Source organism: Parasteatoda tepidariorum, chromosome 7 (genome assembly GCF_043381705.1).
Source record: "Parasteatoda tepidariorum isolate YZ-2023 chromosome 7, CAS_Ptep_4.0, whole genome shotgun sequence".
NCBI lineage: Eukaryota > Metazoa > Arthropoda > Arachnida > Araneae > Theridiidae > Parasteatoda > Parasteatoda tepidariorum.
In genome coordinates, this window is record NC_092210.1 from 83,355,495 (window position 1) to 83,369,017 (window position 13,523).

A 13,523-nucleotide genomic window follows, 5' to 3' on the forward strand; every position below is an offset into this window, starting at 1 on the left:
AATTGCTTCAAAATTCTTGTTAAATTCTTTTGAATACTTTGAAAGTTATCTAAAATCATGAAACAGAATTATCAATTTATATAGATAAATTCAGAATCTGGATTTGTGAGATTTTATACAATAATTCTATATAACTACTGCTACGTTTTCTAGCATCAAAATGCTATGTTTTCTAGCATTAAAATGCTATGTTTTCTAGCATTGAGAATTCAAATATATTTGTTTCTCTCTTAATTTATTAAATGTCAAACATCTGTAATTTTTAACTTGGATTGATAAGCATGAGAAATCGCATGACCTAAACACCTCTAAAACTTCAAAATAATCTTCTAAGTTTATTTTTGAAGTTTTAAAAATCTCAGGAACTTAAAATTTAAGTTCAATTATTGTTGAATATATCATATACTTTTTTATTGAGTTACACGCTATATATTATAGTTTTAATATGCAAAACAAAATTCATTGATTACATACGTTTAATACAAAATCAATTTGATTAAGTAGAAGTGCGGAATAGTAATTCCAAGAAAATAATCCATCTAATGATCATGAACACATTTTTCAATAAAAGTCAAAAAATACAGAACTTTAATAATCGCATGTATAAATTAAATTATTTATTATAACGAATATTACATTTTATTTGTATACTAAAGAAAGAGACTATTTTTCTAAATATTATATGTTTATTATACTGAGTAAAAATTTATGTTCCAGAAATATGTTCCTCATAAAAAAGGTCAAAAGTTACTTTTCTTAAAATTCCTTGAGGAAATCGGAGCAACGTTTTCGTCGCTGAGGAGTAAACTAAAAAAGCGTGATTGCTACTTTGGGATTTTTAATTGACTCTTAAAAGAAAAAATAACGTTTAAAATTAAATATCAAAGAATAAGTAGGTAATACGCTAGTAAATCTTTCTTTTTCTCTTTGAAAAAAAAACTGACTAATAAGAATGCCCTTTTTACACTTCTAAAGTCTTTAAGCTTTTTTTGGGGAACTGGGTATATTTGCCAATGTCTTATTAGATGGTTTTATAATTTTTTTAAGTGTGTTATTTTTTTTCCAATCTCCTTTCATCTTTAGCGACATTTAAAAATATTACAAAACCAAAACTAATCTTATATTTAACTGCAGTATAAAAGAAGTACATTGCTTCGAGTTTTCGATCAAAACAAACTATAATTAAATATTATTTGAAGAAAACATTCTTATTTTTTTGATAAAAATTACTTAACACAGCAAGCGCAAATTTAAAAACAATAACTATCATACTGAGGTTCATTAAAAATAATAATAGTTTATAAACTCTTTCCGCCCTTATATTGACTAACAAAGATGTGAATAATAGTTTAATATCTCAGTTTTAAGGATTAAGTAACATTTTATACTTATTTACTAATTTTCTTAATGCTGCATGTTGAAAATTGATTTGAATTGAAATTTAGTTTAAATAAGAGCCAACTTTTCTTTTTTCCCCATAAACTTTAGCAAATCAAGCTTTTACAGTTGAAAAACAGATTATAAGTCCAAATCCGTAAACGAAAAGATAGTACATAAATGTTATTGACGCCTCTTTGCTCTATAAACATTTAAGGGAAAAAAATTGAACTTAAAAATTAATGGACATTTTAATAATAAAAAAGCATAAATTTTACATTTAAATATAACAAATATGCATTTAAAACACTATGTTTAAACATTACAAGCCTTGAACTTACAATATATGATGATGATGATAGATAATTTTTACTAGAATCAAAGCATGTTTATTATGATTATGATTTAGAATTTTGAATCATTGCGTATCAATGAATATGACATAAATTAATTTTACAATATTTTTAAACAGATTTGTTCGAAATACCGCTTATATAATAGAATACGACTTTTATTCATATGTAATAGTAAGAATAACTTTTTTTTATAAAAATGTAAAGTACCTATACAAAAGTAGATTAGTTAGACACAGAGGCTAATAGTTCTCGATTTTTAAACATAAAAAAGCTAAGTCAGTTATATGGTCCGCATTGCGCGTTGGTTGCATTGAGTTCCTAGATAGGCTATAGCATATTAATCTGAAACCATATGGATATTAGGTCAGCAATGGAAATAGAACCTGTTTCTTCACAATACCAGCTCCGTGCTTTAACCACCTTGAAAACACGGAAATTTTGATATAATAAAAGAAAGGTTATGTATATAATTAAACATGTTGTTAAAACCTTAGTACATGTCATGTATAGTCATGTAAGGCTAAAAAGTAATTANATCCAAACTAACTATAATTAAATATTATTTGAAGAAAACATTCTTATTTTTTTGATAAAAATTACTTAACACAGCAAGCGCAAATTTAAAAACAATAACTATCATACTGAGGTTCATTAAAAATAATAATAGTTTAAAAATAATAGTTTATAAACTCTTTCCGCTCTTATATTGACTAACAAAGATGTGAAAAATAGTTTTATATTTTAGTTTTAAGAATTAAAGAAATTTTTTTACATATTTACCAAATTTTTTAATGTTGCATGTTGAAAATTGATTTGAATTGAAATTTAGTTTAAATAAGAGCCAAATTATCTTTTTTCCCCATAAACTTTAGCAAATCAAGCTTTTACAGTAGAAAAACAAATTATAAGTACAAATCCATAAACGAAATGATAGCATATAAATGTTATTGACGCTTCTTTGCTCTGTAAACATTTAAGAGAAAAAAATGAACTTAAAAATTAATGTGTATTTTAATAATAAAAAAACCTAAATTTTGCATTTAAATATAACAAATATGCATTTAAAAAACTATATTTTAACATTACAAGCCTTGAACTTACAATATAAGATTATGATGATAGATAATTTTAACTAGAATCAAAGCATATTTATTATGATTATGATTTAGAATTTTGAATCATTGCGTATTTTGGAGGTTCAAAGAATATGACATAATTTAATTTTACAATATTTTTAAACGGATTTGTTCCAAATAACACTTGTATAATAGAATACGACTTTTATTCATATGTAATAGTAAGAATAATTTTTTTTTATAAAAATGTAAAGTACCTATACAAAAGTAGATTAATCAGACACAGAGGCCAATATTTCTTGATTTTTAAACAAAAAAAAAGTTAAGTATGGTCCGCATTGCGCGTTGGTTGCATTGAGTTCCTAGACAGGCTAAGGCATTTTAATCTGAAACCATATGGATATTAAGCCAGCAATGGAAATGGAACCCGTTTCTTCACAATACCAGCTCAATGATTTAACCACCATGAAAACACGGAAATTTTGATATAATAAAAGAAAGGTTATGTATATAATTCAACATGTTGTTTAAACCTTAGTACATGTAATGTATAGTCATGTAAGGCTTAAAAAGTAAGTAATAACAATATATATTTGGGTAAAACATAATAAGAGATAAAATGTATAAACGTGGTTAATTATTTAATATGTAGAAAGGATTTTATTTTTAATACATTTATACTATTTATAAAACTTACAAATAAACATTTTTTCCATTATATATATAAACAACAGTTTCAAACCAATCAGGAAAGAATAAGCAATAAGAATTGTAGTTTTGATTTCGCTATTTGGATTAAATGTATCATCTTATAAAAAAAATGTGGCATATCCCTATATTGCCCCTAGGCCTACGAATTATCTACTTAAAAATGTATTGAAGAAAAAGTAAAAAAAGAAGCAAAAAAACAAAGTTTTAAATTTATAAATTGAATTGCTTATCCCTCTAACAGTTAACCCTCTCAGTTTATATGAAAGTAGGAAGAAATATAAAAGAAAAACAGTAAATCAAAATCAACTTATTCTAATGTAAACAAATGGTAAATTAATAATATCCATAATAAGTTAATAATGGTAAATTAATAATAATATTAATAATTGAATGGAGTATTTACAATTTTCAAAACATATTTAATAAATAAGAATTTTAAATTCTAAAGCCACATTGTTAAATTTTTTAAACAATGACATATTTAGTGAAATACCTTTTACATTTCGATCGTCTAAGTGTTTTACTTAAAAACACTGTAATAAAAATACAGATAATTTCCAGTTTCCTATGCAAAAATTGCATTTTTCCTCTTGCTAGTCTTTAATAGCTTATTTGAAAAGATTCAATATGTTTCTTTAAAGAATAAAAAAAGGCAAAAGAAACCATAGAAATATATTGAAAAATTATAATTGCCTTTGTTTTGCTTCTTTATTTAAAAATGATTCATTGTAAGAAAGCGGAGCTCACGATAAACTTTCTGAAAAATATCACTTATTATATTTTTCGTCTCATTTAAGATTTCATGTTTGAAACATAAAAATAAAAAATATTCAATAAAAGTTTTCACTTTAATAAGTTTGTTTGCTTAAAAAATGGCTCAAGATTAAGATTACATTTGCAAGAGTAAAAAGAAATTTCATAAAATGAAATGATAAATCTGATTAAACTTTATGAGAAACGTTTTTCTTTATACTTGCGAAAAATAATTGAAAAGAATATTGTTCCCTACAGAGAAAACATTAGTTTGTTTTATCAAATCTGTGTTAGTTACTGAAACTTACAGTTCAGGATGTACAACAAAATGTTCAGAATAAAAATATATGTTTGTAGTCTTAAACATTTTTTGCATTTCTGTTGGATATTGAAAATAATGTTTTACTGAACTAACATTTTTAATTTTTAATCAGAAACTTTCACTTTGAAGACAGATAAAAGTGATTTCAGAAGATTTTCTTCAAAATTTTAGCATGAACACTCATGGAATATACTTTTCTTTTATGTTACACACAAAAAAAGAGTTTCTAAACATTTAATGAAATTGTGTCTATTTTGAAAGAGTTTTACACTCAAAATTGCTTCGAAATAACTATATTCGAATTTGAAAACACAATGTACTCATCATAGGGTATAATGACATGTTTAAAAATAAAATAATGCATAGTCCTTCGCGACTTTGAATAATCTTAAAAACTGAAACATCACATGCTCATTTGATTTACTTCTATTTAAGTGAAAGCTAATGTAGTCTCAAAAAATGAGACATTATTTACTCATTTTTAAGCTATTTTCAGTTTAATTACGCCTAAATCTCACGGTGAAAATTCCTGTACCTTAATATATCCGAGTATCGAGTATTGGGAGAGACTTAGCCTTCTTGGAGGACTTTTTGATGAAACTAACAATCATTTGCGTTACAAGGAGAGGAAGCCCACGAGAACCTCCCACGGTTAGCTTGACGGCAAGGGGACCCATGATACATCTACCACTGAGGATATTTCACGTCAGCACTGCGGTCGGTGCAATCCGGATGCGGAATTCGTATCGACTGGGATTCGATCCCGGTTCGCCTCATTGGAAGCTCTATCCCCTGGCGCTCTATCCCCTGAGCCGTTGCGTCTCTGAGCTCATAATTTATAACATTTTTGCGTACACTGTTAAAAAGATTTTCTTAAAATATATCGAGACAACTCAAAAACAAATTTAGTCGAATTTAAAATCGCCATGCATTAAAAGTTGAAACATATATACTCATTTTTGGGCCAATTGCAACTGATGTAGAGGAAAAAATTTGTGAGAGAGATGTTCGTTGGCTGCGTGCATGAATCGAACCAAGATCCTCCTGTTAGAATTAGAATAGTCCAATGACAAGACTTGTAAACTTCAGTCCAGGAAGAAGATAATACACAGGGAGACAGAAGATAATACACAGGAAGAAGATAATACACAGGGATATTAGGGGACAGAGCCCTCGCTTCCCTATGAGGTGAATCGTGTTGGAATCCCAGCAATGACTGGTCGAAACGAATTCCAGACCCGGGTTGCACCGACCACAGTGTTACTCAAATATATCCTCAGTGTTGGGCGGAGCATGGGTTAGAGTTCCCTTGCCGTCTGGCTATCCGTGGGAGGTTTTCATTGGTTTTCTTTTCATGTAACGCAAATGTGGATCCATTAAAAATTCCTCCACGAAGGCAAACTTCTCTCAATACTTGGTCCAAGCGTTCCCTTGTCTTCTGGATTGGGTTCAAAATTACCAGACTACAGAGTTGATCACTAATAATCGTAAACTCAAATATTAAGTCGGTTGTTATGACGGTTATAAAAATAAAAAAAGTAGCCAGGGAGAAGCTTTATTTAGTGGCCAATGCAATGACTCAGCATGACATATTAGTTTTCAGTTTCAATGGTTCAAATTGTTGCATTTCGGAAAAAATGGCTCGAAAAGCTTATTCAATAGCTTATTTAATTTCCCCGTTCGCGTATTTCGCTATGTCTTAAGATACTTTTAAGAGAATGTCATGATGATCATTGCGGTGGCCAAGATATAAAGCTTCCTATCTCTAACTGGAATATACGACTGTGGTTGTTCAAGCAATCTACTGACAATGTCAACCGTCATCTATCCTGATAGTATCGAGTTAGCATGTCTTATATACTAGTGAATTGGAATTTAATAATTGTAGGCGTTACACTCTGAAACTGAATCGGTGTCAATGCGATTCAGTTTCCCACTTTTGAAAATAAAAGAAATGTTTCTCAATTGATGAGAAACATGATATTAAATGAAGTTCTCTGAGATTTTTAGAAACATTTTTGTCAAGTCAAAATTAGTTTCGGAAATTTTTTACAATGTATGGTTCAAATAAAACTTACAGATTTTTTATCATACAAGTAATTTAAAACAATGCGTGACATTGTTTAAAATTAAACAAAAAATAAAAAATTAAATTTAAACAATGCAGAAATAGTATACAGGAGGGAAAGATTTTCCCAATTTTGCCCTTTTGCTAAGCCGCTAGTGTGTTAATAGTAAAATTCCAATATGGGGGAAAGGCTGTCAAAAATTTAAATTACTATGTAATGTTCAAACTAGTTAAAAATAAATATAATAAGTAAATATTAATAAAAAATTTTATTGTTATTTATTTATTATATTTCAGTTAATATAATATTATCAATTGAAAAAATGTCATTCTAAACGGAATAAATTGAAGATAAATATGAAACCAAAGAAAAAACGTTGATCCTTAATGAGATTTCATATTTAGTTTATTTATGAAAAGAAAAGCTTTACATGTATTATGTATTGAACTTCTTCATTTGAAATTATTTTGTTTACTTGCTTTGAAAACAAAAGCGTTTCATATAAATGTATCCAATTACTACGCTACATGAAGCAGTTATTTAGGCTGAATAATTATAATAAATATGACTCATGGGAATTACCAATTCTATAAGACTAGCATCCCATCTGCATTATTTCGCAAAATACAATAGGGAAATCGGTAAAATAAATATTATTTCCATTCGTATTCTCAAGACTAAAATTTCTTTTTTCAACATTTTCGATTCAAAATGAAATGGAATTTTTATCTCGAATCGTGCTTCTTTTCTCCATATTATCTAAGGTTCTTTCAACTATTTTAAATTTGTTTATTTGTGGAAACGTCGAAATATTTTCAAAGTTGTCTCTATTATATAAAAATGAGTCCCACTGCGTAGATTCTGGTAAGAAGAAAAATACGATTTATGCTACTCAAGTAAAAGGAATTTCATTTTTTTTATTTTTGTTTTGCTATATTTGTGAAAACAAATCTCTTTGATTTACATAAACATTTCAAAACTTCATGAGTTTAATGTTACTATTTACAACTAATTATTATTAAAATATTCTTTTTTATAAACAAATACATTTATGAATAATATTTAAATTTAGCTTTTAGTGTGATTTACTTATCAACTTTGAAACTTAAATGTATGTTTTCATTTAAATCAATTTTCTACCATGAATGTGATTACGCATGTTAATATTTTCCCTTCGTACATAAATTTAATTAAAAATTATATTTTAGACATTTAAATTCTTGACACCAAAAGATCGATTCAATGTATACATCTTTTTTCCGTGTAACTTATCTCCAAGTAAATTAGGTTTCAGACAATGGAACGTAATGTTTATGGAAATATTTATACTCAACTGCGGATTATAAATTCCCATAGACGTAATATATCACAGTATTCAAATTTCTCCTAACAATATAGTATATATTTGAATCTTAATTGACGTTTTTTTTAAAAATGACGTTGCAATAAATTAAAAAGATTTTTTTTGGGGGATTCATTTTTATTATCGTTTGAAAAAACTATTTAGTAATTTGAATAACAATTTTTAATTTACTATATAATTTGAGAAAAATATTTAAAAAAACGTTTGGATTATTTAATTCATAAAATTAATCGTTAGTATTTTAATACGATTCCAAACATAATAATTAGCTACATCCTGCTGATATGACTTTGTCTTGTCTTTTATTCGAATATTGCTTGATCTAATCTGTTGCTAACGATAGTTCTCATTAAAATAGAAAGTATTTAAAAAATGTCGGATATTTACTTTTCTATTTGCATTTAACTTGTATTGCCATAATATCTTTAGATAATGTTTTAAAAATAAACTGAAAAAAAAACTTTTTTAAATTTTTAAACCTCTAAAGTGTTAAAATAAGCCGTTACAATACCGTTTTCATCTAATTGCTTTCCGGATGCTAACGCTAAGAGTCAAGCGTTATTGTAACTCAAAAATGTGATAAATATGTCTTAAAACAACCATAATATATTTATCACAATTTAGAGGTGAAGCCTTAATTTAAATTGAAGGCATTTACCTTTTTCTCAAACACCAATAATTATTAATACTACATCGTGTTCAAATCATACATAGAACATTTTATGAAATTTAGCTTCTCACAAAATGGATAGATAACTTATGATAATAAGTACAATATCGTTACAATGTAGTCGAAACCTGAGAGGCAATTTCGAATAACAGTAGGCCACTTTAACAATTATGCCCCAGAACATTCAAAATTGCCTAGTTATTGTGAATATAAATTATTTGTGGACCCATTAACGTATGCACTACTAATCAACTATATTGTTCGCGAAGAGTTTAAATGACGTGCGTTTTAGTTAATTGCTTTCACAGTTAATCATGTCATGATAGTTCATTGTACTACAATTTGAAACCTAAGAATATTTTTTCACAGTATTCAAATCCTAATAACATAATATAATCTGTTTGAAATAATAGTAGCAAATGCATTCGGTGGGAGAACTATTTCTCTCAAGTGAAAATTTTGGAAGTTCGTTTACAATAGGTCATAGCGTAATGGTTATCAACTATAATAGTTTTCAGATATGAACAGCAATGTTTCTTTAAATAAAAAAGGACTATTTAGGCAACTTCACCAAAGATTCTAACTCAGCAAAAGTTTTTAAAAGTTTTAACAATTTTAAATTACAAGAAAATAATTTTGAATTAACTGCTAAATTTGTAGTAAATAATTTACTTCTAACAAAGTTTTAAGATACAATGATAATTAATGTTTTTTGTTCGATACTAATTGATTTGATTTCTATGCTGGTTCGTTTGTTAACAATAGAATAAAATAGCGATTGGACTGTATTAAAGATTTTATTATTATTGTTGCTACGAGCACGCTCATGCTATAATAGCAACAACTAATTTTCAACTGATTGGGGTTACAACAAACGGTGGCGAGGATGCTGAGACAAAGATGCCAAGTTGGCGCTATATTTCTGAGATATTGAACATCCACCCGCCGTTGAATTATATTCAATAAACATACAAATTAGCATAACAATAGTACATAAACACATTCCAATATAAAATTTACAAAGATTGAATAAATGCTGTAGGTACACATAATGAGAAAATTTTTTAATTGTTTAATTGTTAACTTTTTTAATTGTCCAGTGGCAAAATACTCAATTTACTAATGCTACGTTTAACAATCCCCTTGCTTGTTTTAATCTCTGCTACTCTAACCTTTCCATCCGTTCCAGGAAATAGTTTTAAAATTCGTCCCAAGCTCCACTGATTTACAGGAAGATTATCCTCCTTTATTAAAACCATCGCATTTAAATTTAAGTTGGTTTTCTCTACTTTCCATTTTGTTCTTTGTAGCAAATTGTTCAAATAGTCGCGAGACCATTTAGACCAAATGTAATGAACAATTTTTGTCAACCTTTGCCATCGAGAAAGTCGGGTTTCCGATTTATCCAACAATCTTGGTTCAGCTATGGCAGTTATAGACCTTCCAACCAAAAAATGCCCTGGTGTTAGAACATCCAGGTCATCAATATCATCTGACAAAGGTGTCAATGGCCGAGAATTTAAGATTCCTTCGACTTGTGTTGTTATTGTAAGGAATTCCTCAAATGTTAATTTTAGATTTCCTGTAGCACGTTTTAAATAAAACTTAAAAGGATTTGACCCCTGCCTCCCAGAGGCCCCCGAAAATTGAAGCTCTGGGAGGAATAAAATTCCAAACTATCACTTCAGATGCCAAATAGGATGCTAGTTTTTCGTCTGAAAATCTATTTAAATTCTGAAATCTCTGCAATTCCCTACTAGCACCAACAAAGTTTTTTGCATTATCAGATGATATTGTAGCACATCTGCCACGCCTAGCCACAAAATGCTTTAAAGTAGCAAGAAAAGCATCGATTGTTAAATCGATGCCAAGAAATCCAAGAGGGTCGAACAAGCATGAGATGGTGGATAGACCTTTCGTTTGGTGTATGAGTCATGAATATTTACATCTACCTTGAAAGTAAAATAATCTAAATTTGGGTTCCAGATAACCCCAAGGTATTTAATAGTATTTGGTGGCTCACTAAAGAAATCATAGGCTTGGTCTTCTAATGGTATGGAATTTGGAATTTTTGAAGTGTTAGTGCACCACTTGTGTAAGCTCATACCCGCCTTTTTAAACAGGTCTACTAACTGTTCTTGTAGTAATTGAAATTCTTGAAAGTCTGAACTACCTGACAAAATATCATTTAAAGAAAGACCCGATATCGTTTTGGAGGAAGCGTTAAATACCACCCTCAACTTAGTGGTTTTACTATCTGGGCGAAGTACACCATGATGAGGTAAAAAATATGAAGCGGTTTTATCAAGAGGTTTTACAACTAATTGCATATGCTGCAAGTCAGCATATTCCATTAAGAATGATTTATAAAGTGATTGCAACTCCTCATCTTTCGAAAGTTTTTTCCATAACTGATTTAAACGCATTTCGGCAACGGCTTTAGAATCACCGAGCGAAGCGGGATCCTCTTTCAAAGGCAACTGTACTATGTAACGCCCTTCATGATTTCGATAATGAGTATTTTTATATTGAGTTTCGCAAAGCTCAAATTCGACACTATGTTCAACAAAGGGCTCCTCAACAGTTTCTATATTCCAAAATGCTTGTAGCTGTTTATCAAGGCTTTCCGAATTTATATCTGAACTAAGCGTTAATCCACAATATGCTCTATTTGTACTATTATCGGAGCTCCCCACGACAATGTAACCAAAAACAGTTTCTTGAAACAACCAATTACTACATGCCGATCAAATCTGATTAGGCTTTAAAATTTCAAAAAAGAGCTCGCAACCTATAGTTAATTCTACTTTTTAATTAATTCTACAACCTATAATTAATTCTACAGAGTTTGTGTGTTAAACTCTGGATCAGCCAAATTAATGTCCGATGGAATCTTTATATTAGATATTTCAACTGGACTAATTATCGTCAAATTTGTAATCGAAGGAACAGTTAAAAATTCTAAAGATGTTGAAAAACTCCCACTATTGTTTTTAATTACAGTGGTTACCTTTTGTTTGATATTTATCGAAATATCGCTCAATCCAGAGACAGAAGCATTTATTTTTTATCCTTTTTCAACATTAGGTTATTAGCTAATTTTTGTTTACAGAAAGAAAGATGAGAAGCGGAATCTAAAATCGCTCTGCGTGGATAATAGTCTCCCAATTCATTTCTAATATAAACAACTACTGTAGGCAAGAGTATATTTTGTTTCTTTTTTGATACTAAATAATTTGAAAAAGTGTTCGAATGTTCTTGTGGGCATGAATCATGCGCTTGCGAGACAGTTGTTTGATCGGCGCCTGGTATAGTGGAAACTGAGGAGGTAGGAGGCGGGGAAGAAATCTCATAACTATGCAGTAATGTATTATGGCGTTTCTTACAAACAAAGCAGGAATTATTCGATTTACAGTCTTTTACTTTGTGATTATTCTTTAGGCAATTAATACACAAATTTAAACGTTTTATTTCATTTAATCTATCAGAAACCTTCATATTTTGAAAAGTGTTGCACTTATAAATCGTGTGTGGTAATTTACAGATTACACAAGAGTTGGGATTATTATTCGAATTCAGAAAAGATTTACTCTTATTAACAGCTAGCTTATGTTTATAAATTGAAGAAGAAGCTGTTCGACTAATACTATCAAGAATCTGGCTTCTTTTTTCTAAAAATTCTAAAAACTTATCCAGTTCTGGTATTTCATTTGATGCGATTGTTTCTTTATATTGTTTTCTAGTTTCTCGATCTACCTTTTTCAAAATGATGTTAAGCAGAAGTATGTCAGATAAATTATTACGATCAAAATTTAGAAGCTTCAAAGCTCTGATATTTTTCTTTAAAATAACTACAATGTTTCTAATATCTCCAGCTGATTCATTTGCAAGTTTTTCTATTTCCAAAATTTGATTTATGTAAGTCTCAGTGAGGAGACGTTTATTTTCAAATCTATTTTCTAATGCTTTTAAAAGTGATTCAAAGGAATCGTCAAGAGTTTCGAGACGTTTAGCGGCGCCCAGCAATGACGCTTTCAAATAATGCAATTTTTGAGAATCGTTTAAATCATTGTTTTTAGTTATAATGTTATCAAATTGTGATTTAAAATTAGGCCATTCATCAAATTTACCGTGAAATACCGGTAGTGGTATCTCAGGTAGTTTAATTTCTAGTTTTGTTTTCGAATCAGCCTGAGATATTTCATTTTCACAATTAATTATTGAAGGTTTAATTATCAAAGAGTTAAGAATATCTTTAATTCTTACCTCCAAAGCTTCGAGTCTGTCTACTGTTCCTTCTAAATCAGTTTCTATTTCAGTTATCTCCAAGTCACTTGTATCTTTTAGACCATAATATTGATCCTTCAATTCATCAACTTTTTGATATAATTGTTCAACGCGCTTAAGCTTGACTTCTAATTCAGTTGGATTATGTTCCTTCGTTTGATCAATGTAAGTTTCTAATTCCGTTATGGTACCTTTGACGGCACGCTTCGATCTATTAAGTTTTTCTTTTTCCATCTCCGGTTATTAAGGATCACTGATGTTCGATACTAATTGATTGGATTTCTATGCTGGTTCGTTTGTTAACAATAGAACAAAATAGCGATTGGACTGTATTAAAGATTTTATTATTATTGGTGCTACGAGCACGCTCATGCTATAATAGCAACAACTAATTTTCAACTGATTGGGTTTACAACAAACGGTGGCGAGGATGCTGAGACAAAGATGCCAAGTTGGCGCTATATTTCTGAGATATTGAACATTTTTAAATTCCGGATTTTAAATGTTCTCATAAATAAATTTTTTTTAGTCTGTTTCAT

At 29.0% G+C, this 13,523-nt stretch overlaps 1 protein-coding gene across 1 annotated transcript in view; it reads right to left on the reverse strand.

The window, feature by feature from the left end:
- Positions 1-13,218, reverse strand: part of LOC139426117 (uncharacterized) — a 15,063-nt gene extending 1,845 nt beyond the window's left edge. The window contains exons 1-4 of the mRNA XM_071183832.1: positions 12,288-13,218; positions 10,644-11,416; positions 10,455-10,524; positions 9,870-10,351 (exon numbers count right to left, since the gene is read on the reverse strand). Coding sequence (XP_071039933.1) covers positions 9,870-10,351; positions 10,455-10,524; positions 10,644-11,416; positions 12,288-13,218 — 2,256 coding nt within the window. The remainder of the gene's footprint in view (positions 1-9,869; positions 10,352-10,454; positions 10,525-10,643; positions 11,417-12,287) is intronic.
- Between the last annotated feature and the right edge of the window lie 305 nt (positions 13,219-13,523).